At 43.9% G+C, this 21,261-nt stretch overlaps 1 protein-coding gene across 9 annotated transcripts in view; it reads right to left on the bottom strand.

Moving 5' to 3' along the window:
- fbrsl1 (fibrosin-like 1) overlaps positions 1-21,261 on the bottom strand; it is a 311,901-nt gene that overhangs the window by 9,524 nt on the left and 281,116 nt on the right. For 7 of the 9 annotated variants that reach the window (XM_059336223.1, XM_059336226.1, XM_059336222.1 and 4 more), the window contains 6 exons: positions 9,439-9,874; positions 8,028-8,290; positions 5,974-6,224; positions 2,648-2,698; positions 2,360-2,455; positions 51-122 (listed from right to left, as the gene is read on the bottom strand). In XM_059336223.1, the coding sequence (XP_059192206.1) occupies positions 51-122; positions 2,360-2,455; positions 2,648-2,698; positions 5,974-6,224; positions 8,028-8,290; positions 9,439-9,874 (1,169 nt within the window). Of the gene's footprint in view, positions 1-50; positions 123-2,359; positions 2,456-2,647; positions 2,699-5,973; positions 6,225-6,376; positions 6,538-8,027; positions 8,291-9,438; positions 9,875-21,261 lie in introns of all 9 variants that reach the window. The other 2 variants (XM_059336224.1, XM_059336229.1) reach the window with 2 other exon arrangements.

The raw sequence follows: 21,261 nt of genomic DNA, 5'->3' as shown, positions 1-21,261 counted from the left end.
GGCTTTCACCAGAAGACACAGAGGAGGAGCAGACCGGTTTGGGTGCTTACCCGTGGATCCTTCTGTAGGAGTGTGTGAGGTACTCCCCCAGGACGTCCTGCAACGTCGATGGGATTAGATGCCTGACAGAGAGAGAGAGAGAGACAAAGGGAAAGAGATACATGATGATCAATCACTTTTACGGTTACATTTATAGATGAAAGAAACTGTTGCCTGTTGCAGAGGCTCTCGACCTTTTTTCAGTCAAGGACCCCTTGAAAGACAGGGAATGTACTGGAGACCCCCTCATGCCTGATGTCCCTTGGCATAATTTGAAATAGTCTTAGCATAGCATTTTTTTTGAAAGAACAACACAAAAGAAATGTAATAGAAAGAAATGAGACAAGTATTTAACAGATCTGCAAAAAGAGTTATATACTTGTTAGATTGCAGTAGAACACAATCTATAAAATAATGTAGATTACAATAATTAAATAGATATGTTATGTAATATAAGTTAAATTAATTAATCTGAACATTTTCTCCTCCTGGCCGATTGCCACGGACCCCTGGGAGTCCCCGAACTCTACTTAGAGAATCACTGGCCTGCAGTACACAAAAGATAACTTTAGGATGTAGTAAATTATTCCTAAGACTACCGAAGTGTAAAAAAATTGGGTATATCAAATTATTCCAAAGAACATACATGAAGTGTTCCCCACTATATACTGTCTTACAAGAAAGTCTGGCTGAAAAAATATTGCGAACCTTTGCTGTAATACATAAGAGTAACAACTGTAATTCTATATTTCAGTTCAACTATTTCAATTTCCTCATATATAATGCAGTTATACACTAGTACAATGGTGCCCGTGGCATAGAAACACGTGAGAATCTCTGTTTTAAAACCACTAGAAGATCCTCAAACTAGTGATAATAGCACCACTCTAACCTCATATCCTCCTTCAGAGGCACTATAGCTCACTAATCCTCAACGACTGCTACTGTATGGCTGACGTCAGTAGATAAAACTGCGATGATGCTGCAGGCGCTGAGCCATGCCAGAGTAAAATATCTCTGATCTCTGCGATCTCCTCTCTAAGTCTTTGGAGCGCAAGTGCCTAGATCAGCCTTATTAATCCCCCTACATCAGGGATAGGAAGATCCTGCAGGGTGACCTGGGTCACCACCCCCCACAAACAAACACACATCCAGAGCCCCCCCCTCTCCTCCCAAGCTCCTCTCCAAGAATACTTAGCAGGGGCTTTGGACGAATAAGACTGTTCCTTGAACCATCTGGAGAGGCCTTCGACAAAAGGGCCCCTCCATGACAGAGCCCCCTGGGAATAGGGCCAGCGGATTTAGGCCAGCTTTGATTGGTGGCTTACACCAGGTCACAGCCGGTGGGCAACTGCCAGACAGACCCACACCCTCCCACTCCTTCCAGTCCCTTACATCCTCACTACCCCTGCATCTTCTCTTCTTTGCTCCCCTAAACAGACAAGTTTGACAGAGTATTATAGATATGTATATATAATGTAGATTTATGGATTAAAATGGGACGGGGTGCGACTTATTAGAATCCTGTTTCACATCTTTGGTGTACAGAGCTTTGCTGCTTTTAGTAGTGCATCTTTTCAAACATAAAAAAATATAGCACTGTATCTCTGGTTACTTATTTCATTGTGCTTTAGTGTAAAATAAGAAAACCTACAGAAACAAGGCTCATTGAAGCATGAAGATTTTGGCTTGTGTCCATCAAAGCTCCCCAGCTGCAAACGCCAGGCAGTCTTCAGAAACCACCTAGCTAGGGGCACCTGAGTGCGCTTTGGAAGGGGGCATTGTTCTTCAGCTCAGATGCTTTGGTTGCACCTGATTGCTATGATACGGTAAATCCGCAGAAGTAAAACTTTTGGCACAAGGTAGAGGCCTTGCTCTGAATGAAGGGAAGGCAGAAGCATGTAGTTGTTGTTGCTGTTTAGCACTTGTACATGTAGCCTAAGATTTGATGCAACTGTGGATGGCTGGGTAAAAAGTGACAGAGATGAGTGCAGTGTTTGACGCAACATTGAGCATTTTTTAACTCTCTGCGACCAGAAAACATGCAGTGCTCACTCATGTTTGAGTGTATTTATTATTCCTTGAATTTGTTTCCTATAATATGTGTGTGTGTGTGTGTGTGTACCCAATTTGGCCCATGCAAAATCTTCTTGGTTCTCATTACATACAGCCAGGCTTTTAAATTGTTCTTTTGCACTGGCAAAAGGTGATTTGAGTTTTTGTTTCAAATGAGTACAAGCTTGCGTGATTTCTTTTGAACCCATGCTTCCTTAAACTCTGTTTGTAGACCGTGGGCTGAGGGTGGGGATGTGGGGCTGACCTTGGGCTGGAAGGCTCCTTGCAGCGAGCTGAAGGGTCCTGAGTGTGGGAGCAGCGGGGGCATGCCTGGCATGGTGGGGGGATAGGAAGGGAAGAACTGGGGAGAAAAGGAGGATGGGAAATACAGAAAGACACAAAACAAAAATCAGACAGAGATACGTACAAGACTCAAGCATATGCACACACAAAACCACAGCTACATAAATGTATTCATGGCAACAGTCAAATATGTTAAATATTTGATTTGCCAAATGCAAATAACAAATTAAACATAGAAAAGGAAACTTACGTTTGAATGTCTGATGAACGGATTGTCCAGTTTGGGGGTGTATTTGTCGAACTGGAAGAAAAGAGAGAAAAGAATTAGGAAACAAAACAATCTACTTAACAAAACCCTTCATGTAAAAGCCTTCTTTGATAATATCCTCTTATTATTTATACGTCATAAAAACAAAACACATGATCAACATCTGTAACTGGTAATAAGCAGGGCTTTGATCCAGAATAATAAGCCCTGGAGTAAAGCAGCTGGCTTGCACTGGTCATGGGTTTACTTAAACTGCATGGTCAGATAGGCAGTTAAATTACTAACAATACGAGCGCTTTAGCAGACTGCCAAGATGAAGACAGCCTGCATGATTTTCCAATTGAGCGTACAGAGGTTGGGCGTGGAGGCCCAGCTAGGAGAATCAGACCATTTTAAAAGCAGACCAGTTGTTTCTTTTCACTGGAAAATTTGTAGAAATGTGAATCTAATTGCTTTTGACTGCTATGGCTTTCTTTTCTTTTTTTCTTACAAGCCCCAGTGGTAGGGGAGCATGTAGAGACACACAGCTTGCTTTGGGTGTTAGAAAACCAGACTTCAAAATAAAAAAATAATTTAAAACATTAGGCCAATTCTCTGTGCATACAATCATGGAAAAAATATATGTACCCCATTGTGTGTCTGTCTTGCTTGAAACTCTGAAATTGATGTGTGGAAGCCTTTTCTGTGCCTTAAGAATATCTTGGTTGGAATTTGCCATATAAACGCTGTGGTTATATGAAAAAATGTTTCTGATCATGTCTTGAACACATGGGAATCTAGTCAGTAAGCTGAGAAGGAGTGAAGGGAGGGATAGAACGGAGAATGTTGCCCCATGTATGAATGGGGACTTTGTATGTCTGTTCACAAGCCAATACTGGCTCTCTATTTTGAAACCGGCTAATTACAAGTGACAGTAACTTATTCCTATTCCGCAAATACACAAACCATTTGCAGGTACTTTTTGCGAGTGTTTTCACAAAGCTCTCTTGGCAGGCGCAGACGTTTTGGGTTTACATAAAACAGGAAAATGAGTGGGTATGAATCAGTGTTTCTGTTTGCACGTGTGCTGCGACACGGGTGGTTGAAGGGGGGGGAGCGAGTGTAGGGTTGGCTAAGCGGCTGGTGGAGACGCAGGGTTTGGGTCAGGGGGCCGTCTTGTGAAGCAGGGCCATTCACATCTGCATGCAAAATGGCTGCAGCGGCGGCGATGGTGATAGCGGCCCTGTTTGTGGGCGATAATGGGCCCAAATCAAAGACAGACAGCCTACTGAGAGGAAACGCCGAGCCAGCTTCCGAGCTCATTAAACAGCTCCTCTGCATTTCTCTTTAATGTCTGACACTGGGAGAGGGATTTTGGCCGCTTTATGGCCTAGTAAAAAAAAAAGGAGACGAAGAAAAAACAAAAACTCTTGCCCTCATAATTTATGGTGTCTGTCACAGTTTTATAGTAAACAGCTTTAGCTAATTAAAGTTTAATATTTCATCTTATAACAATTAAGAATATTCCTTGTCCAAAGACATGGCAGGGGCAAGGAGGCGGGGCAGGAGAGACACTCAGTGCTGCCATTTGGCAAGCCAGCTGCTTAAGGGCGTTACACAATAAACAAAAATAGAGGCTTCATAATTTCATTAATTACAGCCATTAGCCAAGGACTGTTACATAGTTGAAATGACATGGGGCGTCTAGAGAGCAGGAGAAAATAAAAGAGAGAGAGAGAGACAGAGAGAGAGAGAGAGAGGGATGCACAACTGGGCCATACTTGGTTTGCCTTTTCATTGCAGTACAGTAAAAAACAACCACAACATCATCATTACTCCTGCCTCTCTAAGCAAGCACCAAAGAGAGAAAAAAACAGCATTGTTACTGAGGGGAGGAAGGGAGGGGAAAAGGCAAAAGTTAAGTAACAACACAGTTTCAATTAAAAGGGGAAAAAAACAGCAAAATACATTAATGGCAGTCTCAAATCCCATTGTAACAACTCAACAAAAGATGGGGGTTGTGTGTACATCATGGGCCACATAATGCCAGCATTAGCGAGATGAGGGAAATCGGCTCTTTTATCTTCAAAGAGAGGACTGTATATAATTTCCTACCATGTCAGGAATGAACAGCAGACCAGATAACGGCATGTGTGCTGGCTGAAGAACCATCTAAATGCTCTCTATACTTATCTGAGACTTTGCCATAAATACCAGAGCTTTGATTTCTAATGAACAGGATGGGGGTAATCTTGCAGCGGGGCTTTAATGGGACCACAGGCTCTTAATCAGAGGTCATGACATGATGGATTAGATCTATTAGACTAATGCCAAAAAGTTACAAATGGAGGCCCCGTCTGAATTGACTGTCAGAGATTGCTGTGCGTTTGAAATGATGGATGAATAGTCAAAACCCTTTTTTTCTTCTGCACTAATCTGAGAGCTGCCATTGTTTGACCCCCCACCCCCCCACCCAGACTTGAAGGCAGTCAAAGCACGGAAGCAATTACAAACATTATCAAAACAGTTTTCCAGTGATGTCATACCCTGTTCATCCGTGATGAGGTCATTTGACCGACACACACACACGCGGCAAGGAACTTTCACACAAATACACAAGTCTGCAGGAATGCGTTCACACACACACACACACACACACACACACACACACACACACACACACACACACACACACACACACACACACTTGTTTGATGGCGCCTTTGTTGTTGCTCCTTGTGAACAGGCAAATGAAAACATTCAAAACCATTTAAAACACATCCATATGCAAACAATTGAAAAGTCTGTCTTCAGGCAAGTCCCCTGTTTTGATCCCAGCAAACACTGAACAGCAAAATCTGTGTCAAAGTTTAGATGAGAGTGTATCATTTGAATGGTGTTTGGTAACGTTGACCTTCTTTGTCAGACAGAAATGGACCACTATAAAAAGTTAGTGTGAATGTAGAGGTTTATAAAATATTAGACTATGGATGAAGACGTTCCAAAGCATGACATATAACTAGCATGTATGTGGATAAACTAGTAGATGTGCTACTGTGTGTTTGTGTGTGTGTAAAGGGAGGTGGAAGCCAGTGGAGATGTGTTGCTTTTCATCAGCTTTCAGACTTTAGCAGTATGCAGAAATCAAATAGCAAAATTGAAACTGAATAATATTTTTTAAGGGAGGGGGTTCCTATATCTATGGGACATATTTGGTGAATTTTGGGGTAAAGAAAAAAGGGAGGAATTGTTCGAAGAGGAGATTGGGGAGGGGTGACAAGTGGGTGGGTGGGAAGTATCGGGAGCTTTTTGTTTTTACTTATCCTCACATTTCTGGCTTGGGTACGCACCATGGGGGGTGCGGTGGGCGGGGTGAGGATGGCGGCCGGGGGCAGACTGGCGGGGAAGGGCGTGAAGGTGTGCTGGTGGGTGTGTTGGTGCTGGTGCATGTGCTGGTGTTGGTGAAACTCGGCCCTCAGGAGCGACACGGGGGCCAATGGAGAGGCGGACGGCCCCCGGCCCCGCTCTGAACTCTGAACCAGGAAGCGGTTGTTCAGCTCCTGCCTCAGGAGGTCATGCTCTGTAAGAAAGGAGAGCGAGGAAAACCAAAAAAAAAAAAAAAAAAAAAAAAAAGTGGGGGGTTGGGGAGAGGGAAGGGGGGGACAAGAAAAAAAAGGCACGGGCGCCCAGTCAGTCTTCACAACAAGGGTAGAAGAGAAGAGAAATAGTCACCTGGCATTCTCTGTTTCTCCAGCTCATGCTGTGAGGGTTTTCTACGTGGGGACTCATTGGTGGTGGTAAGAGAGTTGCCTGTGACAATGTGCCAATCAGAATCCCCGAATGAGGCTGGCAATACATGATAGGTTGGTTGAATGATATCAACAGGCTGGTATCTAAAGACAAGAGAGAACCAAGAGTCATCCCAGCAGAAAACACACACACTCTTGCCCTCTATTAGAAAGCTAATGCACAACTGGCATATTTATTACATATTTTGGAGACACCCATCATCACTGGAGACATTTGTTTCCTTCAATTGCAGCATGAAATTGCTTATTTTGGTTAAATCACTGAACATGTTATCAAATCGTTACAAATCGCATATTGTTGGCAAGAGAAAACATAATTCTGGTTTGTTGAGGTTGCATCAGATTGCTGACTGAGTGCCTCATTTTTCAACATGTGACTGTTAAAGTGCTGCTTTCAGTGCGCTGAAGATGTCTCCAGCTGTGATGATTGTCCAGTTGCAAGCTGACATTTTCCAGTGTAGCATCCAAGCCGTCGCACACTGACCTCATCACCCTTCTAAAATGACTAAGCTACTATAAAGACAATCCATCTTAGAAATTAAAGCATGATGTTCGCCACCAGTTAAAATAAGACTGAACATCAAAGCATGTGATTTGCGGGAGACGCAGCCTACTATTGCTTTTTACAATTAAATCTGATTTATTTCCATTCTAGGCTGCACAAGTAAGATTTGCTTGTGAGGTACTTTTTCATGTTAGTGATGAGGTTATTTGATGTATCTGTAGCTGCTGCACTAACTGGACTCCTGAACAATAAAGGTATATGCACAGAAGAAAGAAAGAGCTCTACAACTGACTGCCTTTCTATGAGCTTTAGTATCTCTTTTTTATACATACAGATAATGTATTATTCACTATTCATAGGCTCTTTGAAAGCCAACTCTTGAACCTGATTCTTTAAAACTGGGAACTGGAAAACATAAAAAAAGCAAACTTTTCCTCACAAGACAAAGGCCTTGTCTTCCTTTAACAATTAAGCATATCAATGTAAGTTTTTTCATGTATAAAAAAGTAAAAGAGGGGGAAAAAAACTAATGCTGTGTACATACATCTAACAATTAAAATAATGACCACATTCATCATTAGAGATATATATATATAAAAAATAAAAATTTGGATATATTGAACTGTGAAGAAATGTAATAAAAGGGCACTTACCAGATCAGCAAATCATATATGAACACTTTTCAACACACATTTTATGATCAAGTAATTATTAAAGGTTGAACACTAGTTGTCCAGTTAGTATGCATTTGTATTTGCAAGCCAAAGTAAGTATAGTTTTTCTTACAACTTTAATTGTAACATGGATAGAGTAGAGCTGTGCAGTCAAGTATAGTAAACCACACCCTGAAATATAAAAAGATGTCACTATAAAAACTGCTGCACAGCCAGTGTATAAACATACTATTAAGCATCAGTAGACTTTTTTTCAAAATAAGGACACTTCTGATGAAGAAATGTTGGAACTTATTACCACACGTGATTAATGTTTGCAGCACTTAAAAGTGCACTAAAGCTAGTTAATGTCTACACTGAAGCTACCATCTACCATGTGAGATGCGCGGCTTTACCTGGGTAAGGGGTGCCAGCGGGGTGTCCAGGCACCACTAAACTGTTGGTCGGTAAGGTCGGTGGTGGCGGCAGTGTGGCTGGGGTTGCAAACATGGCCGGATGGCGATGGGCCGGGCTCCGTAGGGAGGAATAGTGCGAGGTAGAGAGATTAGCTATGGACAGAGGCAAGGCGGGGGCGGAGGATGGGAGCCCGCTGACGTGGTGATGGTGAGGGGAAGGGGGCAAGTGCTGTTTGGGAAGACCCAATGGACTGCTGCTGTGGCTGAGTAGTTAATGGGAGAAAGACAAAAATAATTCCCCATTAAACAAATTAAAATTGAATTAGCACATAGTCTAGCTTATTCATTTACAGTGTTCAGTCAGAATTCAGCAGAGTGATACATTCCAGGAGAGTCCTGCTAAATTGTGCAGCTTGTATACGTGTGTTGACTTGTTTCTAGCTCAGTTTTCATTCAGCTGTACTGAGAATATGTTCGACACTTTGTTCGACAACATAAGAATGATATTCCAATAAAACTTTTGACATTGAAATAAAAAAGCTGAGGGCAGACTGAGAAGATCAGACGAAACAGGAAATAAGTGAATGTACTGCATGTTTCAGAGTGTTGCTCAATAAAAAAAACAGTAACTCTGACAGCTTGTTATTGGCTGAGAAAATCAATATCCGCATGAAAACAGTCAATATTGTGAAGAACTGTACAGTATCTTGTCGCATCGGAAGATATTATAGTAATTTGGAAATTGCTGCAGTTTATTTTATTGCTGTCTCCACCAGACTGGCAGGAACACATTAAAGGAGATTGGCAGTGTCTGCGATGGAACACCGTGATTAGATACAAAGGTGAAACAGGGAAAGTGAACACAGCTCCCTGGATGCAGAGTTTCTTCTCTGTGACATTTCTGGTGACAAAACTCAGCTCACCAACTGCAGCTGAAATGCTGCTGGATATTATTATTATTTTATTTTATTATTATCAGTGAGTTGTCGCATAATTACACTCATTCATTCATTCATTATGCTTAACCGCTTATCTGCATTCGGATCACGGGTCAGCTGACATTGGCCGAGAGGCGGGGTACACCCTGGACAGGTTGCCAGACTATCACAGGGCAGACACAGAGACAGACAACCACACTCTCATTCACACCTACGGGCAATTTAGGGTCACCAATTAAACCTATGTGCTTGCTAATGTTTTTGGACTGTGGGCGGAAGCCGGTGTACCCAGTGAGAACCCACGCTGACATGGGGAGAACATGTAAACTCCACACAGAAGAGCCGCAGGCCAAATGGTGGAACCGGCTGAGAGCGCTAACCACTACATCACCGTGTAGCCCACTACAGTTATTTTTGTTGGCTGGTTTACACCAATTTTTCATGGGCAGCCACTCGTCCATGTGACAACGTACCTGATGTCGTGGAGGCTGTTGTACTGCAGCGGGTGATGCACCTGGTGGCTGATTACTGGCCGCGCATGGTGCTGTGGGGGCGGAAGAACACGGGGCTCCTGGTGCAAGTGTGGGTGAGGAGGGTGTGGGTGAGGAGGGTGGGGCTGGGGATGGGGTGGCGCTCTCAACAGGGGAGGGGTGGGGAGAGGGGGCGGAGGTTGCTGCTCCTTCTTGACACTGAGAGGTGGCGGGGTGGGGAGGCACGACCTAGGGGGCTCTGGGGGGGCCGCCGCTGCAGCGGGGGCAGGGGAGCCCGTAGGCGCCGAAGCTGGGGTGGGGCTGGGCACTGGAGGCGTGAAGGGCACCTCACTGATGCTCTGCTCCTGGCTGCGCTGGAGCCCTGATACTTTGGCTGAGCTACAAGTCTTGGACTCGGGACTTTCATTCGTTGGCACACCTGAGAAGACAAGAAACAACAAAATGTTAGGAGAAAATTTGTAAATCCCTTTCTGAAAAAGCTCATCTGATGGTGTAAATTGTGCATTGGCCACTACAAACCAGTGATTGATTCAAAAATCATTCCCATTCATATCAACATAGCAGGATGTTCAGAGCGGCGGCCATTTTTATGTATACCTAAAGCTAACCAAACTGTGACTGTTGAGAGGGAGTGTCCTGTAGTGGGCATGTCCTGTAGTACTGTGCACTCACACATAGACCGACTTGCACTGAGGTGTGTTGTCACCATACAGACGAAGTGCAACACATCACTAAAGGGGAAAACAATTGCCACAACGATATGAAACTAAGGGCTGAAATACTATCAAGATGGATAAGTTAACTTTTAGTAAGCTAATATTAGCTATGTGTAATCAAGCTAAATTGCTGCTTACAAATACAGTGTTGTATAGCTTTCTGATTTATCCTCATTCCACTATAACACAAGTTGCATTTAGTCAAAATGCTTAAGATCGATTTACAGAATGCAGTTAGCCTAAAACACATATTTGGATTCAGAGGCTTGTCAGGTCACCACAGTTTCCCTATTGACACTGCTGATGGCTCATGTCTTATTGCGTATAACCACTTTTTTCTTCTGAAAGGCTTGGTTCTTTACTCTGTTGCATCCCACCATACATCAGATTTCAGCTTTCTGTCTTTTGTCTTTCTAGCAGACCAAATTGCAAAACAAAGCCAATGGAGAGCAATGAACTGTTTTCCCCTCCAGTGGTGGTGGGACTTAAATGCGCTCTGTCTCTATAACAACTAACAACAATCGCCATTTTCTTATGTGCCAGCAAAATGATCTTGGCAAACAGTGCAATGTTTGTTCTGTTTTTACACTGTTTCTATGCAGAGTAGCTGACTGCTACGGTGTGTATTCAGAGGATTTACACGATCAATGATAAGTAAAACATAGCCCTCTTTCCTCCTATAATGCGCTCCCAATGTCTTCTGCCCAAGGTTTTCTCCTGTTTCCCTCTCCCTAGGTTCCATTAAGTGTTTAATCAGGTCATTTTCATGCTTGACTATAATCAGATGATCCAATTTCTTCCCGCGATCCAGTCAGTATGAATAAATCACAGCTAATTAAAGTTAAATGTCGGCCCCTATTCAGGGCTTTGCTGAGCACACAATCTGGCATGAAATAATTATGTTTCAATTGTGCTGTGAGGAGAGATCGTGGCCCTTTATCTTGGCCTCTCTGCCACAGCGCCTTTCTATCCTCCCTTCCTGATCTTTCAGGGGATTTGAGAAACCACGGCAAAGCACTCTGAACTCGACCACTTTGTCTTTACCATTCATCAGGGGCCTTTTCAACAGACAAGAAGCTTTTATAATCAGCATTCCACTGAACAACGACTTTTCATACTTAGGCTGTTGCAATTTAATGACTATAATTATATGCTATAGTAGGAAAATGAAAATGGCAGAAAATGCAGCATCTTGACACCTTTCACATACAAAGAATCTCAAAGCACTTATGTATCCTCATGAAAAAGAAAAGGAATTGGCGATCCTCTACTTTTCTCAGTTGAAAGAAAAGTGGGCCACAAATAAATTGAGTTTGAGGAGATGGTAGTGGTACAACAACAATAGCTAAAACACTGCTATAGCTTCTGAACTCATCAAAGCCAGTAGTGGTGGTTTAAGCACAGAAACATCACATGCATAGAAAATCAGAGAAGGAAAGTGTTCACACACGGATAGAGAAAGATAGAGACAGAGGAAGAGAGAAGGCAGCCTGGTGGAGATGAGGCTCTCTAAGCGGCTCTAATCTACAGCTAAGATGCAGCAGTACTTCAGTCAGAAGGCTTACTAGTGCCTCAATTAAAAAAGCTCCACGGGCACTCTCGACGGTAACAAAAAATGAGAAGAGCCGGGAGCTGCTGTCAAGCCAGTGAGAACTCGACATGCAGCCCACTAATGGAATATCCAGTCCCTATTAACAGCCTGCTTAATCTTTCAAGGATCCTAACACCCATAAAAAGACCAATAAAAAGGCAGGGCAGAGCTTTTATTTTTTTTATTTGTTGAGCACCCCCTCCCTTGCTCCCTGCGTTTTATGGGAGAACTGGGGCTGGCTAAGGTGTCACGATTTTCAAATGAATTCCGGGGTCCAGGCGTATATAGACCTCCACATTTATAGGGGTCTGGGATTTGGATTAAACTGTCAGGGCTCTCGTCCCTGCGAGCGAGAGAGAAAGAGGAAGACTGAAGGCAAAGACAGAGAGACAGGCACAGACAGACAAACAGGCGATGAAGCAAATATCCACAGTCGAAATGTCGCCGTTGGGTGATGTTGCCGTGGCAACCTGTTCTCCCAGACACAATGCAAGGCGAGTGATACTGAAGGAAGTCTCACTACGACCACTAGGAGATAAAGAGGAGTTTCTAATACTAATGCTGGGAAGCCAGGGCCACAGCGAGCGCCGGGTTATCTTAATGATGATTCTAATGGGCTCTAATGGAGGCAGGGACGTATCAGCACAGACCGACCCATCCCTCATTAAAATCACTCCGCAAGCGCACGCACACACGCACACGCGCACACACACACACACACACACACACACACACAGCCCAAATGTCTTAATTTTAATCAAGAGGGGCACAAAGAGAGAAAAATGAGACCATATTTATTGGAGTAAGCTAAATTATATTTTATTATAATTACCTCAGAACTAATGCCAACAATCTAGGCTGTACTGCTATATAAGTATAAATGCAGAGTTATTGTGTTATAATCCTTTAAACTGCAGCTCCAGCTTCTTGAGCAGCAAACAAGCTGTCAAGAATTGTAACCAACTGATGTGAGAAAACACTGAATACTCTTACCTAATAAACTGCTGTTTCACCGTTTTGTTTCAGCAGCAGCCATTTTGAGTGTAAACTAATATACAGTATTAACAAGATGACTGGAATGCCTCTCTGACACATGTCACCTAAGGGCTATATGAAGCAAAATCTCTGTTTCTCGACAAACACTGTCCCCTCTCCGCAAAACCCCACAACTGTCAACTGCAGTCTCAAGCATTTCAACAAACTGCCAAATTCGGCATTGTTTTGTTCTTCTTTTCCTCAGGACATGGAACACACTTCTCTTTCCCTGCAATCACATACTGAGGAAAACAGTAGGCAACCCACAGGCAGTCATGTGAAACAAATGCCATACGAGTGTCTGTACAAAAACTGTGCTGTCCTGAAGCCCTGCCCCGCAAACCTGAGCAGATGGTGCGAATGAGTCCGGCAGGTTGGAGGGCAGCCCGGTAGTGGGGGGTGGCCCCCACACCTCTCCCGTTAGCTGGGTTAGTGCACCGGAGGGACAGGGACATTCCCTCGGGGGTGTTGGCAGGTCTGCTCACCAGATGACACCTCATCCCAGTATTGATCTTTTTATAGTTGTTGTGCGGCTCTGCAGACTCAGGGGAATTGGGCCTTGCCCTGCGCACACGCGCCGGGGTTTGCAGTGATATGAGGGTGGGGGTTGGAGGAGTGTAGAGAGGAGGGACACAGGGACTAACATAGCAGACGGACAACAGGCCACTGGGAATCGCTGGTCATGACTGATGTGTCCAGCAGGGAGTGTGGGGTGAACAGTGTCGCTACACAGCTGTTCCTGCCTCCAATATCCTTCACTTGTGACCCTGTTTGTCCCTGTGGAACATCTGGAGACCTGGCACTGCTCTTGTCCTATGTGGCCTTTACGCAGCCAGATGGCTCAGCTTTGAATGGCTTGGACCAGTCTGGAATGGCTTGGCCTTGAGATGGACTAGGATAGGCTGGGTGTCATCATCCGAGAGATTTCAATGAAGGATAACTCGGCTTATTGCTGTGACCAGGATATCCCTCTGAGGCACGGTCTGTTGACACATGCCATGTCAAGAACACAATGCAGAAGCCCTGAAGGACAGCACTGCGCACTTTTGCTCTCAAATGCGTTGAGTGGCAAAACTGTAGCCTTTAAAAACGATCACTTTGAAGCTTTTTTTCAACCACTTTATTTTAAAAACACACCTGGCTACCTGCAAATGGACCCAACGACCTCCTGAATCAGACGAGGGCCCTAGAGAGTATTCTCATTCAGCCTCCAACTAGACCCTCAGCAAACTAATGCTGTGAATGCAAATAAGTGTGTTACATAAATTACCTGGTCACTGCTGCTACGATTCCAGTATATACAACAGCCAGGGAAATAGAAACTATATGCAAAGGGCCTATTTCAGATTAGATACGAGGCTATGCAAATTCTCCCTGTGACAAGGGTGGGTGGGGGGGTGGGGGGTCGGGGTTGAGGGAAGCTTAAGGCCACTGGGTGTTCTCATTTACTAGGCAAACACTGTGGTTCACTCCCTTCATGGCTTTGCCAAAGCATAAACAGTCAAGGCACTGACAAAATAAGGACATGAACAGACAGATATTTAAATAAAGCGACATATCTGCTGAAAGACGTTGGAGGATGCAGGAGGTATGTGAGAATGCACGCTGCCTTGATCCGTCTCCCGCTGGCTCTGGTTGACAGAATATTCTGCTGCTCTTGACGGTTGAGCTCACAATGATTTGGTTTTTGTACCTCTCTAGACAAGCAATCTGCACAGAGCCAAGGCTTAGCTCACGAGTGAGTGACTGTGGAAGATGGCTATAACAGATACTGGCAGAAGGCAGGAAACCGCAGTCTTGCCAATCAACACTTCATTGCTGTGAGGTATTCTGTCGTAAAAAAAAAGGTGGGGTGATTTCAACAAAATGATTTTGTATGAGAGGAACAGAAGGGCTGAGCAGTGTTGAATCATTGTGCTAATAATAAAATCATAGGAGAAATTTGCAATGGCTTGCTTTCCCTCACACTATTTAATCTGCCTCGAGCATCTCCAAGCTGGTAACGAGGGGAGCCAAGGCGACGTTTTTGCAAATCACTCAGAGATGTTAATGGGGGAGTGGACGAGGAGAAAGCTGGCCAAGATAGCTAAAGAGTGGGGACAGCTGGCACGTTTCAATTATTTCTCTCTGTCTCTTCGCTGCAGCTGACAAAAGAAGTGGATGGCAGCAGAATGGGGATGGGTGTTAAGCTGTAACACGTTTACAGTCAAAGCCCAGGCATAAATTGAGAACCTAATGTTCATTTCAGAGAGCTGGCAGCTCAAGCTGCGGGATGGATCAGTTTTTCCTGCGCATATCTGATCCCAATTCAAACACCAGCCATATGGTGCAGGACACATATGCCATTCACCTCTCGTGGCACATATGCCAGTGTTGTGGAAGGGAGGCAAATAACACGGAGCACATCTTCAAATTGGATAGAAAAACAGAGAGAGAACAACAGAGGTCTAAATGTTGACTGTCCAAATCCTTTTGTGTCATATACGGTCCAGTGGTGCTCCAAAAGCAGTGTTAAACCATCATTAACCCCGGGCTATAATGTGCTGCAGAGACGCAAGACGCCTCCACACTTCCTTGTTCTTCCCACTGACTCTCCATCAGGGCCCCTCCCCCACAGAGCTCATGTGCAGTGTGACTGCCATCAGTCTCAGCTTCTTATGAACACAGCCTGGTCATCTAAGGTCAGTGCCACTGGGCTCTCCTAAATAAAAGGGTGGACATCTTTGAAATTTCAACAGAAAAGCTCAAGTCTAATGGCTCCTCTGACACGGCCCACCCTGCCAGCCAGGAATTTGACCCCTTTCACTGTCACTGACCCATCACCGACCCTGGTGACCATTCTTACCCTGAGGTGGCTGTGGACAGACAGCCAACAGGCAGGGGAAGGGGAAGGGAGGGGGCATCTGAACTTTAAGGATGAATTTTGTGTTGAAAAGAAAGGGAGCCTTAAGGAGTTATTTGTGCAACGCTGCAAGCACTAGCCTTATCATTTCATTAATTAGCATGACACGCCTGCCTGATGGACTTGAACGCCGCAGCGGCAGCTGTCTCAATTGATTACGGCAGTGGACGTGGTGCTGCAATTATCGAGGTGACTGGAGACAACGCCTGCCACTTCTAATAAAGGACTTAACTCCTGCTTCCCACATCACAGCACAGCGGTGGGAGGACAGTGGCAGCCTCCCTGTGTCTCCCATACCTTTAAGACCTTTTCAGAGTCTCTCCATGGGCTACCGTGGAGCTCAGTGTGGGCTGTAGTTCTTGAGCAGCGTGTCAGCTTTACTTAAGCTTGCATAACGCCTGAACAGTATCACTTTGGTGCCCCACAGGAAAGCATCCTCTATTAGCCCACCAACTGGCTCACAATCCACAGAGAATGGAAGGAAAGGAGGTTGGAAAGTAAGAGAGAGGGAGGGAGAATGAGATGTAAGAGACACAAAGACAGGGGGCTTTTGCCAGGAAGCTTCAAGTCCAAGCAGAAATGGACTGAGTGCTCAGAAATGTAAACAGAAGCAATGCTTTCCAGCCTCATCTCATGTATGAACATGCATGAAGCCCACATGGCCCTAAGTGGATATAATATTATCTTTCAGTGCCGTACTGATTACTTCTCAATGGAAGGGAAATGGCTGGGTGAAAATCCTTCAACAAATCCTAAGTGGCATGACAGTGGGCTGAAAGAGCCTGCATGTTTTTCTTTTCCTCCTCCTCCTCCTCCTCCTCCTCCATCTCCATTTTCACTCCCCACTCAGAGAGCAAAGCAACAATTGGAAGTTGACAGCTCCCAACCGTTTGCCATACCTCATTCACTGTTTTGACATATGCAGCCGTCGCAATTTAGTTCCATGAAAGGGGCAGAACAAAAACCTTTGCCGGCATATCGTATTTCCTCAAGTATTTTGCAGATACAGGGGTTTGTCAGTATGCGTATTACAAGCTGGGGTTTGCCTGAGCTTCTCATCTGCTTCATGCAAATACAGCAACCATTTTCATGATGTCAAATAATAGCCTCTGACAGAGAATGCTGAGGCAGCTAGCTTTTCCAAGCAGTGGTATTCTATAGGTGGCAACAGCTAAAAACAAATATCACATTATCAACAACTGCCAGAGAGCTTCGTCATCAGTCAACCAGCATGTCTTCTCCTTGTCATGTTTACCTGTTGAAGCATCCTGTTATCACAGGCCAGGGCTGCTGATCAAAGCTCAGGGATCCCTGTCACTCATAAGATTACTTTGTACATCACAGCATGTCACAGGAATTTCACTGCATAGTGCTGAACAAATAATAAGGGTAAAACAATCTACTGTATGTTGCCAACACTTTGCAACCACAGCGACAACAAAAACAATATATATATATATATCAATATATATATATATATATATATATATATATATATATATTGTTTTTGTTGTATATATATATATATATATATATATATATATATATATATATATATATATATATATATATATATATATACCCAAAGATATTATATTTACAAAGACATAAAAAAGCAAATTCACATTTGAGAAGCTCGAAGCAACTAATGTTTATTTATTTATTTGTAGAAAAAAAAAGATTTATCTACTTATCATGTAATTGGTGTATACTATAAATAAGTGCTTATCAAAAACATTGTTTAACCTCTAACCATCAATCTCTTTTCTTTTCTTTCTTTCTTTTTTTTTTTAACCATCATCACAGTACTTTATACTCTGTAGCAAATTGAAGAGTATATGTGAAATTTCCCCCACAGGGAGAGTGAATGAGATAGGGTAATATTGTAGTGGACTATTTGTCCAAACATAGCACCCCAGTGTGCACTAAAGTGCTTGGGCTTAAGTTTCACATTTCTGCGGGCCCACAGGGAAACGCACTGTCCGGTATAGACACACTGATGTAATCAATGCCTCTTCTATAGGAGGATCCTGCTGCTGAGCTGCTCCTGGGGTGCTGCTGGGTAATTAGGCTTACAGATGGAGACCCAGCAGCTGTTGAAGACGAGACTAGAGCTGCCATTTTCCCCTGCTAATGGCCACATGCCAAAAGAGCTGCTTCTCTTACAAGCTACATGCCTTTTTTCTGCAACTGAAGAAATCTTGCACAAGCCTGAGGTTCTTTTTTTTATTTTTTACATGTCAAGGCTGATGACACACTTAGAGGGCCGAGGTGGAAATGTTTGAAATAGCTCTCATACAGAGCTTAGTTAGACAAACACACACACACACACACACACAAAAGCCTCCTCAAAATCTCTCCCCACCCTCCCACAACCACCATGTTCCCCACCATCACAAGAAAAAAGTGACAATTGGAGGGTGTATCAGGTTTGCAAACATTTGCGGTCCCTCCTTGCAGCCCATTCATCATTTTTGATTAGAGAGAGAAAGCAAGACAGAGAAAGAGGGATAAGGTGACCCAGACTAGGGGGGGAAGAGGAGAGAGGTTAGTTAATAAGGCAGAGGAGAGGGGAGAAGGAGCAGAGGGCAGGGAGTTATGTCAGGTAAACTAATGGAGACAAGGCCTGGATCCTGACCTGTGGGGCTAAACCCACCACTGTCTGCCCCCATCTCCTCTAAGCCCTAGCCACACATATAGACAGGCAGCAACACAACCCACACACACAGAATATGGGTCTGGCCTCCTTTAGCCGTAGTGGACAAGGAACATTAACTACAGCCTGCACGTTTTCAGTGCTGCTATGAGCTGCTGCATTTCACTGTGGCAAGTGAAGAATTGATTTGTTTGGAGTGTGAAGGCGGCGTGTCAGTTTGGGGAAATGTGTGAATGTGAGTATGTCTGTGAGGAGATGGGGGGGCGCACGGTGAAACAGGAGCGAAATTGGACTCAGAAACGAGCCAAATCGCTTGCGAGATGAAACATACTACAGCAGAAAAAAACAAGAGAACACAAGGCCCCAGAAAAGTGTTGAGCAAGGCAGACTGGCACAAAAGCAAAAAAACAGAAACAAAACAAAACAAATACACTTTTCTTTCTGCTCGACATATTTCAGACTGCAGATGACAAAACAACACTGAAAGAGTTAGAGGAATCAAAATCAAACCGCCAAGTGTGTCTGACTGTTTCATGAATCCGTGTCGAAGCGGAGGCTCCACACCACATCAAACCCTGTAAATTCTCCTGAAAGCCTCCTCTCCCCCTTTAGCAGCCAGCGCTTAGATTATTGTGTGCTGCTAAAAGGTAAGTGCTGGGAGTGTCACACTTGAGAGTGTGTTTTAAGCACCATAAAGTATCAAGACCCAGATGGCTCATCCTCCCTGAAATACATGTCCACTCTACCTCGGCTTCAGTGACACCTGCTCCCCGGATTAGGTCAGTGCTACGCCGACCCAGCACACTAATACACTGTGCCGCAGCTGATAAGAAGCCCAGGGCACTTCAGCACTTGCCCCGCACTTAACAGTTGATGAGTCAATACCTGTATCATTAGTGATAGGGATTGCTCTATATAGATCTTTTCCATAAACACAGAGCCAGGTTTTTGATGCAATATGTCAGTGTCAGGCTTCAACAGATGTGGTCTTTGACATCAGTGCTGATAGTTTTGGACTGAAGAAGACTGGTTTTGGTTATGCAGCCCAATATGTTTAAATATTACATCTTTGTGCCAATGAAACCTAGGATTTGGAATATTTCACAAACAAAAAAGCATAGACATATTTTAGAACACTACAACTGACTCCACTTCTAGGGGCACCACTGATTAATCAATTAGTGAAATTAAATAGTGCATTGATACATTATCAAAGTGTCTTGATTTAAGTAATGAGCTTCTTGAAAACAAAGGGTACAGTGCTTGGGAAGGTTACTTTTAAAACATATTCCACTACTAGTCATGGAAAACATGGCCAATGTAATTTGTAACACAATACATTAAATTACTCAAATTAAGCAAGATATTCTAAATACTACATCTGGGTCTAATATTTCCATGCCCAAAACACATTCCTGACAGTCTCCTGGCTGTGTGTCTGCAATGTGCAATACACGCGCAAAAATTGTTATGCACAAAAAATAATCTGTTAATGGTAAATGCATGCCTCACACACATCTAAGAGCGAAAAACAACAAGCAAAACAACCAAGAAGGTCACTTGGAGAGTGCAGACCTCCACTAAGGTCATACCCTATCTCAAAATGTTAACAAAAGGGAAAATTGTTTTTGCATATCCAGCCCATGATCTGGATCCACTCCAACATCCAATGGATTCATCCTTGGCCCATGCTACATCCTTTCACCAAGTTTCGTGCAAATGGAGACAAACGCTTTTTTTTTTAGTAATAATAATTTCAAGTAATCTGTATTTGAAGATAGCAGTTGTATTAAGAATATCACCAACTTAAACTGTAATGGAATACAGTTTGTCATTGTGAATTTAAGTGATTAAAATGCAACAGAAGCAGAAACACACCCTGAAACTGCTTGGTGTTCAGAGGATTAATACGTAATCCTGTTACCCAGCAACGTTGGCTCTAATATATATGTAACCAATCAAACTGCACTTTATAGAGGTGGAAAACACTAACCTGAACAAAAGGCAAATATCGGCAAGACCGTATATCAGTCTAACCCTGGTCGATGCTGCTGATAGTGCTCTGTACACACTCCTCCATGGGTCATGTGGCATTGGAGCTATTCCTCTCACTCCATCCCAAAGCAAACAGCAGTGAAATCCCAGTCCTGCTGCTCAACCCCTCCACACAACAGCACTAACCCAACAGCCAGGGAGGTTGGAGCCCATGCTCTGCTGAATGGGGTATTACAGCCAGTCAGAGGCCATTAGGGGCCCCGCCACCAGGGCCCAGTGCAGGGAATTCACCGGTAGCCAAAAACAACAGCCAAACAGATGACCGCTTGAATATTGGAAGAGACCACACTGTGCATGTTCTTTTTTTTTTTCAAACCTTCCCTGAAATGTCCAAAATGCAGGCCCCTGTGTCTCAGCGAATTACCGCCTGTGTGTTAACAAACACTGGGACGATTAATGGCACTAGCGCCCTGTGAAATACAGAACCAAACACAAGCCCTTTCTCTGCAGTGTGTGTCGAGTTCCTGTTTCCACCATGTGTTAAGGCTAATAACTAGGCTCCATCCCAAACCTCCCCAAACCCAGACCTCTGTCAAACATACTGTACTAGTCCAAACCTGCAGAATTGTTTCTAGACAGAGTGGCTATGATAAGCCACTGACAGAAACATGGATGCTAATATGCTGTCACTGGATAGGTATGGAGCCCAGAAGACAAGAGGACCACCCATCTAGAAATACTTGGAAAATACTTTATATGACAGGCTGATATTCTGCTTGATTTGGGATTTTGTTTCCTGGGTTCATCTCCTTTCTCCCCACAATCCTCTCTGGCACATTCTTCTAATGCACGGATGTCCTCCTCCGCCATGGTATCCGAAGCACTTTACATCCGTTCTGTTCCTGGCGAT

Source organism: Centropristis striata, chromosome 7 (assembly GCF_030273125.1).
Source record: "Centropristis striata isolate RG_2023a ecotype Rhode Island chromosome 7, C.striata_1.0, whole genome shotgun sequence".
NCBI lineage: Eukaryota > Metazoa > Chordata > Actinopteri > Perciformes > Serranidae > Centropristis > Centropristis striata.
Note: the sequence above shows the minus strand (reverse complement) of the source record. Positions and strands in the feature narration are given on the sequence as shown.